This window comes from Amphiura filiformis, chromosome 8 (assembly GCF_039555335.1).
Source record: "Amphiura filiformis chromosome 8, Afil_fr2py, whole genome shotgun sequence".
Classification (NCBI taxonomy): domain Eukaryota; kingdom Metazoa; phylum Echinodermata; class Ophiuroidea; order Amphilepidida; family Amphiuridae; genus Amphiura; species Amphiura filiformis.
This window is the reverse complement of record NC_092635.1, coordinates 11,066,322-11,084,654: the sequence shown is the minus strand read 5'-3', so window position 1 is coordinate 11,084,654 and position 18,333 is coordinate 11,066,322. Positions and strand designations below refer to the sequence as shown.

Here is an 18,333-nt window from a genome sequence, read left to right as displayed (position 1 = left end):
TATTGCTGACACATTTAAGCTATACCAATTTCATAAACATTTACTGTATGAAATATAGCTAGCGCATACACACGCCGCAATGTATCAATATAATACATTCAACACACACACCCCAGTCCAGCCCAAAGTACCTTTGTAAGAAGTTTACAAAATCTGGACCTAATTATGCTCAAGATAAAATATAACAGCTTTGATGGCCTTAACCCAAATAAATATATTAGGGTTACTCTATCGGAGAGGTCAATAGATGTCAAAATTATAAGTGCATTACTTAACATTCATAAACACTTGAGAATATTCTTGCAATCTTATTGGTTCTTATCCGTGTGATATGACACAACATCACACACCTATAAGCGCGTACGTGTTGACACGATACTCGTACTCGCTATTTGAACCAATCGGAGGTGTATAGCAACAACGGGACTGATCGATTATAAGCCCTGGGTAATTCCTTGTAAAATGTAGGATTTAATTTGATTCAAATTTGGTATACTTGTGATTAATATATTTATCTGAATTGCAGTGTTTAAGAATGAGAATAAAGGTATTGTTTTTAGACGTTGCCGTGCATCTATCGTCATAATATATAACATGCGACATCATTATTTTTGGCGATAGATGCACTCCAGCGGTTAAAACAATACCTTTATTCTCTAAATTATAGATACATTTCCATATGCAATTCGCCCAGGAAGTAGCGATGTAACAAGATGAATAACTATTTGGGTTTACACTATTTTTGAATGCATTGCCCGGCACTATATAACCACACTCATCACATGTGTATGTGTACAATCATTGATTGAATACAATACCGCTCTTTTCAAAGACACTGGTTTTAGGTGCGAGTGAAACATACAATGAACTCAGCATAATGTGAAATTTCTTTAGAATTACAATTACGGTCTTTGATCCCTGTTCTTTGACAGCGTAACGACCAGTGCAGGGCAATATATTCAAAACTAGTGTTAACCCATTGCTATGATAATTATTCCGGTTACATCACTACTTCTACGGTGAATACGCATATTGCATAATTTTGTGGGAAGGAATTTCGGGGCAAATTGACTTCCAGTAGAGAACCCCTATATCCGCGTATTGAAGTGAAACGTTTCACAAATTGCTGTGCATTTGGTGTCTCGGCGTGATTGCCATAAAACATCTTTCTTCCTTCATTTCTGAGCTCTTGTTACATCAGTATACTGTTACATACAAGTAATCGTTGTGAGATTTAGAGCGTTGGGTTAACATTATCAACTTTAGAGTTATTCTTAAAAACCTACTCAAGAACACCTTACATTTATTATCGATAACTTTGCGTTACAACCTTCTTCCCAAAAGCGTGTAACTGCCTGCTTAGATGTTTAAAACATGTAAAACAATCTGTAAGCGGTTACCAGAGATTAGTTGACCTATGATGTCACATGTTGATATTCAGATCGCCCTCTGTCGTTTCAAAAAAGGCAAAATATTACATAGTGTCCATGCCCGGGTGTCCATGACATAGGCCTACCATATAACAAATTTTCAACCCCAACTTTGGTTGTTTGATTTTGTAATATTATACAGCTTTTAAACATATCCCCCTTTTTCGTAATTGACCACTTCATTGCCGTTGGCGGTGTTTGGCTCTGCTAACTCCAATTAGGTCGGGGTTAGCAAAGCGGAAAACTGAAAGCGAGGCTAATAATGTAAATTACATATGTCCAATTATGCAAAGTTAATTAGCTAAGTAACTATATATAAAGACTATTTAGCTGAGACTGGGCACATACAGATAGAAGTATATAGTACTTAGCATTTTGCTAATTTTAATCTGCATAATTAATTAGGGTTAATTTCTTGACAAAATAAAATAAACTCTAATAGCCTCTAATTAAATTATACAGATTAAAATTAGCCAAATGCTAAACGTAATATACTTTTATTTTACTTGTACTACATATGTACCAAGTCTCATCTAGATAGTCCTTATAGTTACTTGGCAAGTTGAATTTGCATAATTAGGAGTACGTAATTTACATCTTTGGCCTCGCTCTCAGTTTTCTGCTTCGCTAACTCCAGCCTAATTGGAGTTAGAGGAGCCAACCGCCACTAAAGGCAGCGAAGTGGTCAATTACGAAAAAGGTGGATAGTCAATGCAATAAATCAAGTTCTTTCATGTACACTAGATTACCACAGGGGTCGGCAGTGTTTCTCTCAGACCAAAAGAGGGCTTACCATTTATACTATTAATTGCAGCAATTTTTTAAAGTTCACCAGGGTCTGTGTAAGGCTTAGGTTGTAACAGAATAGCCACGGTACAAATAACTGTTAAGCCCATGAATACGACGAAGAAGAAGCGGTCCATGACTAGAGCCAAATACTGCCATTCTAGCATGACAGAATCATCCCTATCATCGTCTTTATACCGGCCCGTGATCTCACCTAGTTTGGTAATGATTGTCGTGAAATAACCGTCAAAGTTTTTGGATACAATTACATCACCAGGATCAGCTTCTTTTGATTGTTGCACCATTTCTGATAAACTGTAGACATTTTGGTTGGAGTGTCCGTTGTTCTTCAACACCGTAGCCTTGTCATCATCATCCTCGTCTTCCTCGTCGTGAGGTGGGCAAAGCTTTGTTAGATCACCGAGGCACAGAAAGCAGGCCACGTGTTTGAGGAAGACGTTTCTCATCCATTTAGGGACGGGTTTTGTTCCAGGAAGACGGTAATGCAGACTAAGAACGAATACAGTCATTACAGTTGACATGGAAACCAAGACGATTGTACATGCAAAGTATTGACCTGTTAAATCAAACGGAAAGTATTTATTATACATTATGTACTGAACACTTCCAGAATCTGTGTTGCTAGACTTCATAAATCAATTATTTAAAGATAATATGATTTCAGTACAAATTTACAGTCAAAACTTTGACCTTCATCAGGAGAGACTGGCAACCCAGGATAGTGGTCAGTGACAGCATCACGGACCTGTTCAACCAAATGTTGTCGTCAAGTGTCTAAAACTGACGCCTAACATGGGATGCCAGTGTCCTGATGTTCTGACCAAAATTTGAGTCACATTGTCGGTTCAAAGTGATAATATAGCTAATCAAAAGGAACAGTACATCTCATCAAAACGAATAGTTCGGGATCAAAAATCAATGAGTTAAGAAAAGAATGGTACGAAATTAGAGAGTATGGTTTACCGTGTCGAACTAATAGAGTGTCTAACAAACGAAGGGCTACACAACTTACCTATCAAAGGCACCACTTCTGATTGCGGAGGCATAGTCTCGGCCACAAGTAGCAAGAACACTATGAGTGCCAGAAGAATAGTAATACCAAGTGTAACCTTCTCTCCTGCGTCAGCGGGCATAAAGAAATCCAGAGCCGTTAAACAAGATACCAAGAAACAAGGCACAAGTAAATTCAACATATAAAACAGAGGCAATCTTCTAATAACCACTTTGAATGTCACATCAGGATAGGGTGCAGCACAACAGGCGTAGTACACATTGTGACGGAACACGGGCATTCCTATAAGGTCCCATTCTCCACTGTTAATGTAGGCTGATGTATCGCCAGCGCCTGAGCGATTGGTTAGATCCACTTGTAGACCATTATAAGCCCATGATCCAAATTTTAGCGGACATACTTGTTCATCGAATGGGAAGTAGGATACATCTATCTTACAGGTACTGGTATAGATGGCAGGCGCGTTCCAATAAACCACGCCGGTGTTGTCAACTCCTGCGTTGGTGTCCATCATGCCGCCAAATCCAGAGTCTACACTGTAAAATTAAAAAACAACAACAACATTTTAAACCAGTTATTTTAATTAGAGAATCTTATTGCTTATATTTTATACATATAAGGTATGATAGAAAATTTAGATAAAGAGACCATTACCACCTTTATTCCAGGTTGCCTTTTTTATTTGTTTATTTTGCTTTTGCTCAAATATTGATCCTACATAACGCTGGATTGAAATCAACCAATAGGCTATGTAGGCTACATTGTGGTAATTCTACAGAGTGTCCCTGAAACAACTGTATCGTTGGAAACTTTAATGTCCGAACCAAACGGAACTAAATGTTGATGTGGTCATGTGGTGGTTGAGGAATAAATCAGCTTTTCAATACTTTTTGAATTGTAACAATTCACAACCCTGTTCTTAAAATATTTGAATTTCTAGATCAGTGGAACGGATTAAAAATGATGTATTTTCGTAAAATTCTTATATTACAAGAACGGATCAGTCAATTGTCAACATTCAAAAAGGATGTGATAGATGTTGTATTTTTCAACCACGTCAACTATTTAGTTCTGATACCTGCCATTAAAGTTTTCAGCAATACAGTTCGTTCAGGGACACTCTGTATAGTTCATGGAAATCGACACCTGCAATGTTTTGTTCCAGGAGTATGCTGGTGGATCCTAAGGACAAACCCAAGAAGTGCAACCGGTCGTGGGAACTGTAGGCCTACGTCCCAATATCATGAATATGTGGACAAAACAGAAAGACCGCTTCGCAAGCTTACTTGACACAAAAGGAAATCTTTCCCTGTTGGAACGAATCTTAATTCTGGAGGACATGGATTCAATTCGGACAATGTGACTTCGACTTTAGATGTCTTCAAAGAGGCATCAAGGAGGTGTATTACATATAGCCGCCTCCGAGCCCGATCTCAACAAAGACAAAGAGAGACACGTGCTATCTGGCGTATACATGCCGATCATCAAGTAATGTGACTAGGTATTTTAACGCTCCACCTCACTTTCTGATGAAACATCATGGATGTTGGATGAAATATCAAGTAAGTCAAATATTTGTTGAGAGAACTGTTTAAAATCTGTTTATCATGATCAATGCATGTAGTCATAGCTAAACACACACCCAAAACCAACGCATCCCCCATCACAAACACACCCCACCGGTAAACACACAAGTAGTGCCTTACTCTATTTCCCTGCTCTCTCTTTTACAGCACAGTTATTTATACGCTATGCACATGTATAAACTATATGACTGTACCTCTCTTCTTTCGCTCTTGTGATATGTTTCCTTTGCAGGTTATATTCAATAGTAACAATTATTGCTCTTTTCAAATTTCTGTTAATTGTCATCTATCATAAATCACGCATGCTTTATATCCGAAAATGCCCAATTGCCCAAGGCTTTAGAGTTAGATATCGTATAAGAAACTTGATGTCGTTGACCCGCGCTTGAGAGCATTTAGATTTTTCGAAGTACACACTCATAATATATCATGTTATTGCCTCCTCTGAAGGGTAGAAATAAATTTGACGACCTTTAGTTGTCTGCTTACTTTTCAAATGGATCTAAGTACTAGAGAGTTGTCGTTTTCGTAATTTGTTATTATTGTTTGTCTTATCTTAATTCTCTTGTGGTTAGGCTCGTCATGTTTTCAGATATCATACAAATTTGACGATATTTGAATTTTATCTGTACAGTGTAAGCACAAAATAAAGACTATGTATGTTGAGAAACATTATAAAGCAGTGGTTTAAACAAATCATTAAGGTTTATCAAAAATGTATCAAAAAGGTCAGGTCAGGTCAGACTAGCGATAATATTCGATAGATATGTATTACTTTTTCAAACAAATTTGTCTTGAAGAATAATAATAGCTTAAGAGCAATTATAAGTGAAAACCGTTAATCTTGTCCATTATGATTTCTATCCTCCGCTAAAATAACCACTTCGACTATATTTATAAATACGCACGTGGCCACTACCGCGCTGCCATAACAGCTTGTAGACAGTAAGTCTCGAAGTGACCTTCTACACAGCGGGTAGTCTTCTTGTACATTTGAATGCAAAGGCGGTAAACAACACGAGACGGTGCAGCAAAATTTTGTGTCGATAAATGTTTTTTCCGTTGGCAAATACTTTCAAAATGTTGTTTTTGATAACATATTATAAATGTGGAATCCACCCATATGTAATAATTTTGCTATTCAACTAATACTTGAATTTGATAATATTTATCAAAAGCGTTCCCATCCTTTTCAATGTCAAGATATGGTCACGCTTGCTGGTCTTGGTATGGCATGCCCATGGGCCAGGTGCGTATTTATAAATTCGTATTTATAAATATAGTCGGAGGTAGCTGTTGTTTGCATACTTTGGATTCATCCTCCTTAATCCGCTTCAAATTTTAAAGTAGCCAAAAGCCAATTTAGAATGATTTGTTTGTGTGCCTCTGATATCAATATTCGTTTAACGGTCAACGGTCCGTGGACGTAATTCCGTAATTGGGACATTGCCTCTAAGTAAAGATCTCTTCGGGATACTAACTTTACCTGTAAGTACCACCATAGCCCGATAACCCTTAATTGTGCCTTTCAGTGGCTTAAAGTCCACATTATTGAAATCCTTGAATAGAACCTAAAGAGGCTCAAGAAATATGTTTCCGTGTATTATGTATAGCATCCGTCAACGCGAAGCATAAGCTATGATTTGTAGGGCTTTTAGCCATAACGCGCCCCTAAGGATAATTATAGACGTGTTGTAGTGGCGGAAAACTCCTATGCAATGCTATTAACCTTATGTGACCCTCATCTAAGCATCCTCGATGTTGCGTACAGGTTTATCTCTTACGTTTGATGCTATGTAGTCTGCTTAACTATTTGCTTTGCGCAGACTATCAGAACAGAATTGAACAAAATGGTGTTTTCTGGAAAAAAAAGTGTCGAAAGATGTTTTTAATTGAGTGAGTTATCTTGTATCGAAATTCAAACTATAACATTAATGTCATAGGACAACAAAGGTATCATTTACCTGGATTGTTTACCTGCTTGGAAAGTGAGGCATAAATTATATCTAAGGAAATACTAACATATGGCGACATGAAATTAGAAATTGATTCACGTCCCCATGTTTTGGAAAAGCGCATGAGGAGGGAAGGTGTTTCACTATTTTGACATTGATACAGCAGTTTTCACGTAAAATTAACATTACTAGCAGTTTTCGATAATCTTGAGGAAAGCGATGAGGCCCTTTTTATTTTAAAATTATGAGGGTTAGACCCATTGCCTTAGAGTTCCACAAAATACTTAAAAGTGGTTTATGCTGACTAATAAACTTGTTTATTAATAATATTAAAATTTTACTAAAGTATAAAACCTAAATGTAATATGAAAATTGAAAACAATTACAAACGATAAGGGATTTGGTTTTTATTGGTTCGTGGACAGCAAATTACTTTCCAGATCATTGTATATGGAATATTTGCAGGTCTGGAAAAGGTTTAAGGGGCATTGGGCCTCGAACATTGGTGTTATTAATCTCTTATAGCAGTCAGCTTAGGTAGAGAGGTTGCGATTTCCAAACGTGACGGGACTTTGAATAGACGTACGTACGTTTGGAAATCACAACCCCTCTATTATTATTTTTTAGTACATTATCGAGATACAGCCGCAGATCCCCATCAAATTCAAGATACCCCCCCCCCCCACCACCATCGGGAACAAACGTCTTTTAAAGTCATAATGTACGATCTTTTTTCAGAATTTACCTTTATTTTTTTCAAAACGAGACGATTTTCTGTTGGTCCGACATAAAGTCATAATTTTAGATTATGACTTTATGTCGGCCACGATCGCAAACCGTAGTCTCGTACAAAACTAAAGCTTAGTTACGCTCCCTCCACATGTGGAGGGAGCGTAACCAAACTGGCCGCGTAGGAGACTAACTCTGAGGCCGCACTCGCTGTCCTAATCCAAATAGTGCGAGATGTTTCGAGTGATAGAGGTGAAGTTTATGATGTTGTTTCTTTGCAAATTCCCAATGTTTTTCGCGTCCAAATGTATTGGGAACTTTCATAATGATTGCATATTATCATTTTAGAAGAAAAAAAGAAAAATCAAAAAATTTAAAAAGATCGTACATTAAGGCTTTAATACAGCCTTAGATCAGTACACTAAATAAACAGATTATTTTCTTTTAGAAACAGCAAATGCAAAATAACCTCAATGCACACCCAGTGCATATGAGTTTCGCCACCGTGATATAATAGAATACCATTACGATTCTGTCACGGCCAAATCGTGAAGGACTACTGCTTTGTGATAGAACTGTTGTCGATAATATTGTCAACAAAGCAATTTTACTGATTGTCGATAAGGATGAACTAATTGTCGACAAAGGCTAGTCATTAAAAAGATTAGAGAAAAGCTTAAGGACACCATTATTTACCATGAAATAACATCTAGGTATAAAATAAGTAATAATTGAGCACAAGATGACAACAATAATTATGGTGGATTAATAGACTTTGATTACGTATAGTTGACGGTAATATTATGATGTAAATAAACGCATAACGTAGTCTCTGAACTTAATATTTGGACTTTAATTGATGTATATTACTTTATTGTCGACAACTTGTCGACGTCGAATCTTGAGATTTGATGATTGTCAACAATGAAAACTCTACTCGACAACAGCCCTACTTTGTGACGGCTATTATCCTGTAGCAGCGGGTGGTCTCCGTAATATAAAAAGTTAAAGGCGTCAATCGTGTCCAAATGTTTTGAGCAAAACGTGTTGTCATTTTTGCAAGTTCGTAATATTGTAGTGACAGTTGTGATATTTGTATTAAAGGTTTCTATTCTTTTGTGCGGGTGTCTAACGTCACATTATTTTGGTACTGATGGTTATGTTGTGGCAGTGGTCACGTGTGATTAAAAATAATACTATTTATTTTAAGCCTCCTACCTGTTTCAAAAAATACAACTAACTCCATAAGTTCAACGTCCAACCTGCCCTTTTTCTGTCCCTTGTTAGTACAGATTGTGCACTCTCCAAGTCCAAGTGCCTTGACTATTTCGATTCGTGTTTTAAGTTAAGGAGTATCTTAGGACTCAATTATCGGCACTTAAGTCATGTTATGATAGTCAACCTCTTGCATTTTGCCGTTGTGTGCATTGCAATCAATTTTCTCAGCTTATTCAACAAACTGCTTGGGTGTACCAGAAAGCAAGTTTGCAAAAATTGTTGGCAAACAAACATGTTTAAAATTTGTTTCAACTACATGAGTCTAAGCAATCAAGCATATTGTCGTGTAGATAACACTCACTAACTCGCACTGTAGGGGTGTGTGTGTGGAATAACGCGTACAAAATAAACTGCTGGCAGCATGCCTTATTATGATTTACTAGCCGTTAATACACACCTATGACGTCGCGCTATTGTTTTACCGCTCCATTATTTTCCACGAATGGAGCGATGATCACAATAACACGCCATTCGTAAATGCCTTTCTCTTTTCTCTGAAAAACAAATACTTTTCAGGGAAAAAGTACTGGCATTTACGAATGTAGTGTTAATATCAATTGCACTTTTGAAAAGCAAGTATTTGCGAAAAGTGCGGTATTGTTATCATCACTTCATTCATGCAAAACAATGATACGAAAAACAAGAAGAAAATGATTTTCATTAATACAATAAATTGAGGAAGCGGATAGCAACATTTGCACAGTATTGTCATGGGACCTGAGAGCACATCAGACATATCGAATTGCATGCTGAATACGAGGATTGTCCCTATATCTAATAATAATAATAATTTTGATTTTGTGAAATTCGCGATATAATACAAATTATTAAAATTTCATATTTTTTATATTTTTCCAAATGTAACAGTCCTCGAAGTAAACTTTATAAATCTAATGATATGTAATGAAACTATAGGCCTATGTAGCTGGGATGAAAAGCCGACTCAATTGAAAATTTGACCTTTCATATAGAACTTAAACATTTGTTTCCAAAAAGACCTACATTTTTTAGTGTTTTGAGGAAAAAATCTATATCTTTAATAATGAAGGTCACAATTTTCATATGATTGACGGCTGTTCAACCCAACTTCCTACTATTTACTGCATAGCGTTAGATTTATACAATTTACTTTGAGGACTGTTAAATTTCAAAAATATCAATTTTTAATAATTTGCCTTAAAATGTGTATTGTATCGCGAATTTAATAAAAATCTAAATTATTTGATATCAGAAGGATGTGTCTGATTTGCTCTTAGGTGCCACAAACAAAATACGTAAAACGTCGCTATCCGAGCCCTTACAATGCAATCTGTGAAAAGCAAGTCAAGATCAAAACGGGCAGGTTAAATTGTTGGCTAAGTACGTTGTACTTATTATGCAAGATGTGTTTTACCCTCACTTAGGCTTTACTTCGTAGGCCTTTACTTTTATTTATTTGGACCTTTCTTTCTACGCTTACTGTTTTTTATAACATTTTTTTTCCTTCTTTATATTTTTATACGTTTTCAGTGGCTTAGGCCCTACATATAATTTGTCATATTTTGGGCAACATTGCTACATATACATAATACACATTCTGTATCAATGTATTTAGGCCTATGAATCTGTTTATTTTCAAATCGTTCTCTTCGGGCATGTTTAATAATGATAAAAGCCACAGTAGGTCTATTCTCTGTATAATTTTTATTAGTCATTAGTATATTTGATGTTTCATCTGATGGTATTTTGGCATGCTTGAATATTTACTTACATCGATCAGTAGGCCTATCCGATACCGTAAAACGGGTAACTTTGGGCACTTTTCAGAGTTTTTAAACCACTGCTTCCAAACAAAACCAAATATATTTCTAAGTATCTCTTTTTTATGACGTTAGGGTTCCCTTCTACACCTTGAAGTTTAAAAAGATTTTTGAATAATTTTGAAAGGGTGCCCTAGGGGTTGAAAATAGCCTGACCAAAGTTACCCCGCATTTGGGGCAACTTTGGTCAGAGTATTACATTCCATGAAGAAAAAAAAAAAAAAAAATTGATCTTCGCTGTATATGGGCAAGGTTTTGTTTTTTGTGACATTTATCCCCATGCAAAATTAAGCAAGCACGCATCCTTGCTCACAAATATCGATTTTATTTTGTCTGAAAAAAATGTAAAAAATGCTCATTTTGGTCAAAAATGCCAATGTTTTCGTAACTTTCAAAGAAATTGGACATGAGCGACTTCTTCCAAATATATTTCTTAACAAATTGAGACCAAATATGACTAAAAACAATATTGCTGTACGGAAATATGACCATTTAAAAATATATTTGAACGACCAAAGTTACCCCGCTTACCGAAATTACCCCCATTTTACGGTAATTAAATATTACAATGTTAGGGACGCTCCATTTGATTTCGGAAGGGGGACTGGAAGTTGAGGTGGCTTTTATTTCGCGTCGAAGGCGGCGAAGTTTGTTTTGTTTTTTGCCGACAAAGTTCAAGGACAATAATAGGCCTAGGTAAAATGTGTTGTAGTACATTTAAAATGTTCGTACCTTTTCGTACCTGATTTTGGTCCTTCTGCTGCGAATCAACGATATATATCCTCGGAATGATTCCATCACAAAATTATCCAAGATAAACAATAGTGTCCATAATTGCATGGTTGTTCCAAAATCGTAAACTCGATTCACAGAGAAGAGTATCATTGCTCAGGTATAGCGATAGGTGTAGTTTTCTTGAGGTTGACAACTGTAATGACCATTTCATATGAGCCTATACCATGCCTATACATGCTATATGACCTTTTGCCAATTTTCCTTATTATGCAAAATAGAGACCTAAACGCAACATGACGCAACTACTTCAACAGTTAATACATTAGAAGTGGGCATAAAGAACTATTGATGGTCTAATCACTTTAATGATTTTACGAATCTACGTTTATTCAATTTGTGTAACAAACATTTTAAATCTTTATAATTCAAGAAGGTGGTTACGGATGATTTGAACTAAACACCTGGATCGTGATATGATGGGTATTTCTATAGAAATTTTACATAAAGCTGAGTCGGACTATTTTTGCACTCGCACCTAAAATTTAGTACGATCATTATATTAGTGTATTGTCCGGCATCAATGAGTAATTGATCAATTTGTAAAGAGCAACCTATTTCAATAACACTCCATTCGTGAAAAATAATGGAGCGGTAAAACAATAGCGCGCCGTCATAGGTGTGTATTAAGTCGGTTAATGGCCGCGGATTAGAACGTGAGTGGGTAAGAATGGCTTCGCCGCTCCGCGGCTCAGCCATTCTTACCCACTCACGTTCTAATCCTTGGCCATTATCCTATACATAACGCATCGCGGTTCATAAATGCACTGAGTTTGCATTTGATTGTTGCCAAGTTTTAAATGAAATCTGTGCATGTGATCATTTGAGGATTAAGTTGCTGATATGCAGGCATCAGGGGGGTACGTCCCCTTCCCATAAAGAATAAAATTCCCCGTACAACTACACACCCAGCAAACACAAAAACGTTCTAAAAACATTTAAAATAAGTTATATTTTGGCTTTTGGTTTAGGTAAAAACGTTTTAATAACATTAAAATGTCGGGTTATATAAAGGTCATGATAACGTTTTAAAACGTTTTGTATGAAAACACACTACAACAATATTTTTAAATGTTTTCAAAAATGTTATTGTAAACTATTTTTGCAAACATTTTTGCCAAATATTGTGTCAACACTTAAATATCATTATGTTAAAATATTTGAACCCAGCAAATACAGAAATGTTCTAAATAACATTTAAATGTCGGGTTATATAAAGGTCATGAAAACGTTTTTAAAACGTTATTGAAAATATTTTGGGCAAACATTTTTCGCAAAATATTTTTTCAACCCCAAAATAACATTCTGTTTACAATGTTTTGTATCAAGTTTTCAAGAATGTTTTTGGAATGTTATTAAAACGTTTTTATACCCTTTATATAACCCGACATTTAAACATTTTCTGTAAAACATTTTTGTTTGCTGAGCAGTAGATTATCAAAAGAATGTTTTTAAGGTTATGAAAACGTTTTATACTCTTAATATACCCTTTATATAACCCGACATTTAAACGTTTTCTGACAACCTTTTATAACCTTTTGCGAATAATGTCGAAAACGTTTTGTGTTTGCTGGGCAGTCACTAAAACTTGGGCTACATTTAAATCGTATGCCTATAGGACTAGACAGTAAAATAATTCCACTGTAGGACTTGTTGTCTATTTCATAATACACGCTTAGAAAATACATGAACATCAGAATCAGAATCGAGTGCATAAAGTTTCGCGCACTATGTGCTAAATGTATGCGTTCGCGTCTTGCAGGATTGATTCATTTTCCTGAAGGTGAGTGCATTGATATTGGTCAAATTTTCTGACATAGTATTTTGTTTGTTATAAAAATGGCTGAAAAAGTTGCAGAAATTCTTGGTTGTGTACGAAATAGGTTAATAAATGATCATTAGTTGTTGAGAGAGAAATTTGACTTAATAATGTACTTGCGTTAAATGTTGATGCGTCCAATGCACTCCCCTGCGGGGCTCGTGCATTGTACGCATCAGTATCTCTGCGCCCGTGCATTATTGAATCCAATTTCTCTTTTAACAAGTAATGATCATTTATTACCCTATAATTCTATTATTCTAAATATTTTACAAAATTAATGTAATTAACCTCCTTCGTCGAAGAGGTTCATTGATCAATATAAGAAAACTTACAATAAAGAAAGTCTTTAAAACCCATTAGTCATGTATAATGCACGATGTGTTACAATTAAGAGCTATTGATTAAAACAATACGTATTTCATTACCTTCGAATATATAGTACAGGGTGATTTTTGAGTTAACATTTAGTTTTCCTACATTAGTGGAACCAATGTGTTTTGGCATCCTTACACCTCAAAGGATAAAACTAGAATTGGTTCCATTTTTCTATGCCCCTATATACTTCCCATTAGGGGTCGAAGGTCATAATGGGACCAAAAAATAATATCTGTTCTATCATGCTGTAATATTCCTCACATTGTTCCTCTAATTGCTAGGAATAAAAAGGTAAATTGTTAAATTGCACTAGGGTGCTTAGTTCAGGAGTTATAGAGTAAATAAGGTCAAATATCAAATATCTCATGCACAGAAATGCACCGATTCAATCGAAATTTGTCTTAAATTACTCCTCTCTTCAAACTAAATAGGAAAATAATTTATTTGAGAAATTTCTAACCTCAGAATCGGATGAAATAATGGGTCAAATGTTTGTACATATTTCGATTGTACTTTGGCTGCATAAGCTCTGAAAGGGGACATGACAATACAAAAATGCAATTGAATTGTGAATTAATATAAGTATACGGGTGAGATTTTTTTATGTTAAGGGGAGTAATCTGAGACCAGTTTCGATGAAATCGGACCATCTTTTAATTTTGACGTCTGTGTATGAAATTTTTGACATTTGACCTATTCGACCTTATAAGTCCTGAACTAAGCACCGTAGAAAAGTATAACAATTTATTTTGTTCCGTGTGAGAAAAGGAACAATTTGAGATACAATACAGCATGATGGGACTATTTTTAAGTTTTTCCTCCACTCTGACCTTCGACCCCTCGTGGGAACCACAAGGGGCATAAAAAATGGAACCAATCAATTTTTTTATCATATCAGCTTTAAGGATGCCAAAAAACATTGGTCCCACTAATGAGAAATAAAAAATCCCAAACCCATAGTGCCCTGTACTAATATGATTAGTGGCTTGTAAATATTGTATACAACATTTTTACACATAATTATATTTTATAACTTAATTTTGAAGGTTTATAGCGAGAACTGGAGTCACAGGTGATGTCCACTTACAGGGTATAGCGTGTAGGGCATTTGGATTGGGTCCACCATTTTAGCTCTCTGTGCCAGAGATGTCGATGTACTATATCAGGTACATGTTAACAATTTATATCAATGAGAATTGAGAAATCGTTGTTTTTGCTGGAAATTTTGATTTGTTCAGAAAGCTTTTAAACTTAAAATATAATTTTTGGTCATAACCAGTTTGGTTTGTAAAAGCCCTCGATTGATCATATTACGGTCAACGTACTTTGAGTATAAAACGATGTCAGGTCTCCATATCTGTTCGGCAGGAACTATGAGATAGGTAGTGTTGCCATAGCTAGCTGGATCCCACGTTAATGTATAATCAGTCCATTGCTGCAAAAAACCAGTAGTAAAAATAAGACCATATTTGTTAACGGGTAAACCGAAACCTCAACAAGCACAAGAAAATTGCATTTGCAGTAGGGAGACGCTGCGAGTTCTAAAGCTGCATTATTTGCATAGTTGTTCAAAAATAAACTTAAACAAAGAAAAATTGAAGAAACAATTTGACACCTGTGTTGTACGAGCATCGATACAGCGTGCTGAGCAAACCTTTCAAACCATTAGGCTAGAAAAATAAATATATGTTGTGGAAAGGTATGAAATGGCACACAGGAGTGGGTTAACATGATACCAACTTGAAATGTAAAACTGTAATGAAATCCCGAGGATTGAATCGGATTGAAAGTGATGATTATTTATATTCAAAGCTCGTGTTTAGTTTACCGATAGCGCACGTTAGGAGTGTACTTATATTCCATCTATTATAAACTTTCTGCGACATAATTTCCCCTTATTCTATTGCAGTTTTCAAATTAACAGCTACAGTTTTATCCCTTTTAGAAGCACCTTAGGTTGCCAATGAAAGTAGCGTAGGTGCGGTATTTGCGGTGTAAGGTAATCGGCAGGTAAAGCATGTCATTGCACCCTTGGGTCTTGAACAGTAACTAAATACTTCGGCAAATCGGTTTTATCAAAGGCACGGCAAAGAATTCGTGCCACCTGTCTGTGTAATGACTTGAAGGAAAACTCAACTGTTCAATTGCCCTTTGGAAACAAAATCAGATTTGCGACTGGTGTCTTTCACACTTGTTGTATAGTAAATGATCGCAAGAATTTATGTGCATCAACGCATTATCACCTTCTACTTATGTACTCGCCTAGAGATGAACTGGAAGCGAAAACTGACCGTGTTGGCCTCTCTCTTTGAACGCCTCAAGCTTATAAGTTGGAGGTAAATTTCACCAAGACATGGGGTCAACAGCGATCAAGAGACTTGGAAAGCACTATGTCATTGTGGATTACTGTGTAAACGCTCTGAGATATTACATGGAAAGATACACGGGATCAATGATAGATTTTATACGAACCGGGTAGCTAAGTTATGGTAAAAATGAAATACCTTCACATATAATACTGAAATGTATACCGACCTTCGGGCCTGTAAATATTAATCTTACATATTGTACGCTTTTAAAACTGTAGAAGCAGAACATTCAGAATTACACTTGTGGTGTATCGATTTTCAGATGATATGGTAACATGCTTGTATAAGTAGAATTAATTTGATTATTATTAATATATAGCACGTCATAAGTGAACTTACCAATCTCATCCATAAACTAACGGTTATCACTTGGTTCTTCTCATCCTGAGAAAAGGAAAAAATATTTTTTACTCATTCGTTTTATGCTATAAGGCAACGTGACTAAAGATATTAATGTACATATCAATATCGTACAAGGTCATGACGCGCCCTGAAGAAGCCATCTTAGCTACCTTACAAACTGCTTTATCACAAACCACTAAATGCATTAGGTGCATATACAGTAAGCCAAATAATTAAGGTACCAGTTTCGTTCACCCCTGGCAGATAATGTCATAATTGGAACCAACAGCCGATAGCTGCATCTTTTAATTTAAGACCTCATTCGTTGAAATTGTTCTTAAAATAAAGACACGACGATCCAAAAACCCATGGAAGATGCCAATTTAAAAGTTGCAGTTTGCCACATTGCATGTCCTATTGATTTGTACACAAAGTGTTCGTGAACATGAGAACTAGCGCCGTGCTTTCATTGATTAGCACGAAAAACTAGTATCGTGCTTTCATTGATTAGAACACAAAAGTGCAAGTTTTTATTTCGTATCTTCCTTAGGTTTTGGATCACCGTTTCTTTAATTCTCAACCAATTTCAACAAATAAGGTCTTAAATCAGACCTAAAAAGTACAGACATCGGCTGCATGTTTTTATTTCCTTATTTTTATAGGATATACAGGAGTGAACACAACTGCTACCTTACTCTTTTGCTCACTGTACATCATTATGTTTTACTGCTGTTTTGTACATTATAAATTCAAGTATTTAGTGTCTGTACAACTCATACAATATAAATGGAACTGTATTTAAATGAAGTAATTTAAGTTGGCCTGTGGTACGTACATTCCCTGTGGTATGGTGCTCCAAATAGACCTTCACCATGCATGGCAGCGCAACTGTGCAACAACATGTCAAATTAATTGAATAATAACTAAAAATTAGGAGCTAACAAACAAAGAAACGAACCATTTCTATGATCTGTTGAAGAGCTGCTCCTAGCTTGACTTCAATTGGTTGATAGGAATATTTAACTGGTCTTACAAGAGTGCTATAATTGGTAAACATATCATTAAGAAGTCTGTAATCATCCGGTGTCGCTGACACACCTAAAAAAGAAGACAAAGAAGAAATTAAAATCATGTTTCACGAAATTATATCTTGCAAAATAAAGTGTACATTTGCACAATGGGAGCTAATGGGAAAAGAGTGGAATAATGGTCTAAGGATTTGTCAACAGAACATTTGAATCAGATAAAACAAGATCTGGAACATTATGTTGCTTACGTCATCCCAGGGGTAAGAAAATTATATAATTTGACATTGAAAACAGTTTGGTTGGTTGGTTTTCCTTTGTGAGTTATTAATTATTTTAAATATGTTAATCAAGTTTAAGGTCCTAGCATAGACAGCACAAGTAATAAAGATGTATAGAGAAGTCAAATTAAAAAGAAAAGACAGTTTGCGGTTTCATGCAATGGAATTAATTTCGCTCAACATCGTGAAGTATACGTGAACCAACCTGACTACGAGGGTCGGTCAGTACAATTAGTCCATTACCTAGCTATTGTTCCCACAGATGATGTATTTTTCTAACCTACTTCTTCGTAATCCTTTTTTAAAAGTCCATAGTAGTGTAGTAGTAGTACACAAATTTTGTTGTTCCCAAAACAAAATATTGTCCCATGGGCGGGGAAAAGGTCATTAAACTTTACACGGGGTCAAATTTCAAACTTCATCAAATGTTGTCGAAAACATTACTAATGTATTCCTCTTGGTCATAAAATGTATTGTTTTACTTATCTAGGATGCACACCGACATCGCCTGGTTAATAATTACTTGGTACAGCAGAGACACTAAAATCAATACCCGGGATCGATACACGTGAATGTGCTATGCACGATTTGATATTCAGACGATAAATCTTTGGATACCGCCACCGGGGTAGAAAATGGTGAATATCTCCCGTAATTTTTTTATTCTTTTTTTGCTGGCACTTGAACATATGTGTTGAAAGGATATGATAGTCGTTAGCTTGCGTATTGAG

The 18,333-nt window shown here is 35.7% G+C and overlaps 1 protein-coding gene across 1 annotated transcript in view; it reads right to left on the bottom strand.

Moving 5' to 3' along the window:
* LOC140158602 (neuronal acetylcholine receptor subunit alpha-10-like) overlaps nt 1–18,333 on the bottom strand; it is a 32,905-nt gene continuing 14,572 nt past the window's right edge. Inside the window, exons 2-6 of the mRNA XM_072181759.1 lie at nt 17,255–17,394; nt 16,294–16,338; nt 14,911–15,020; nt 3,250–3,785; nt 1–2,793 (exon numbers count right to left, since the gene is read on the bottom strand). Coding sequence (XP_072037860.1) covers nt 2,252–2,793; nt 3,250–3,785; nt 14,911–15,020; nt 16,294–16,338; nt 17,255–17,394 — 1,373 coding nt within the window. The 3' untranslated portion in view covers nt 1–2,251. The remainder of the gene's footprint in view (nt 2,794–3,249; nt 3,786–14,910; nt 15,021–16,293; nt 16,339–17,254; nt 17,395–18,333) is intronic.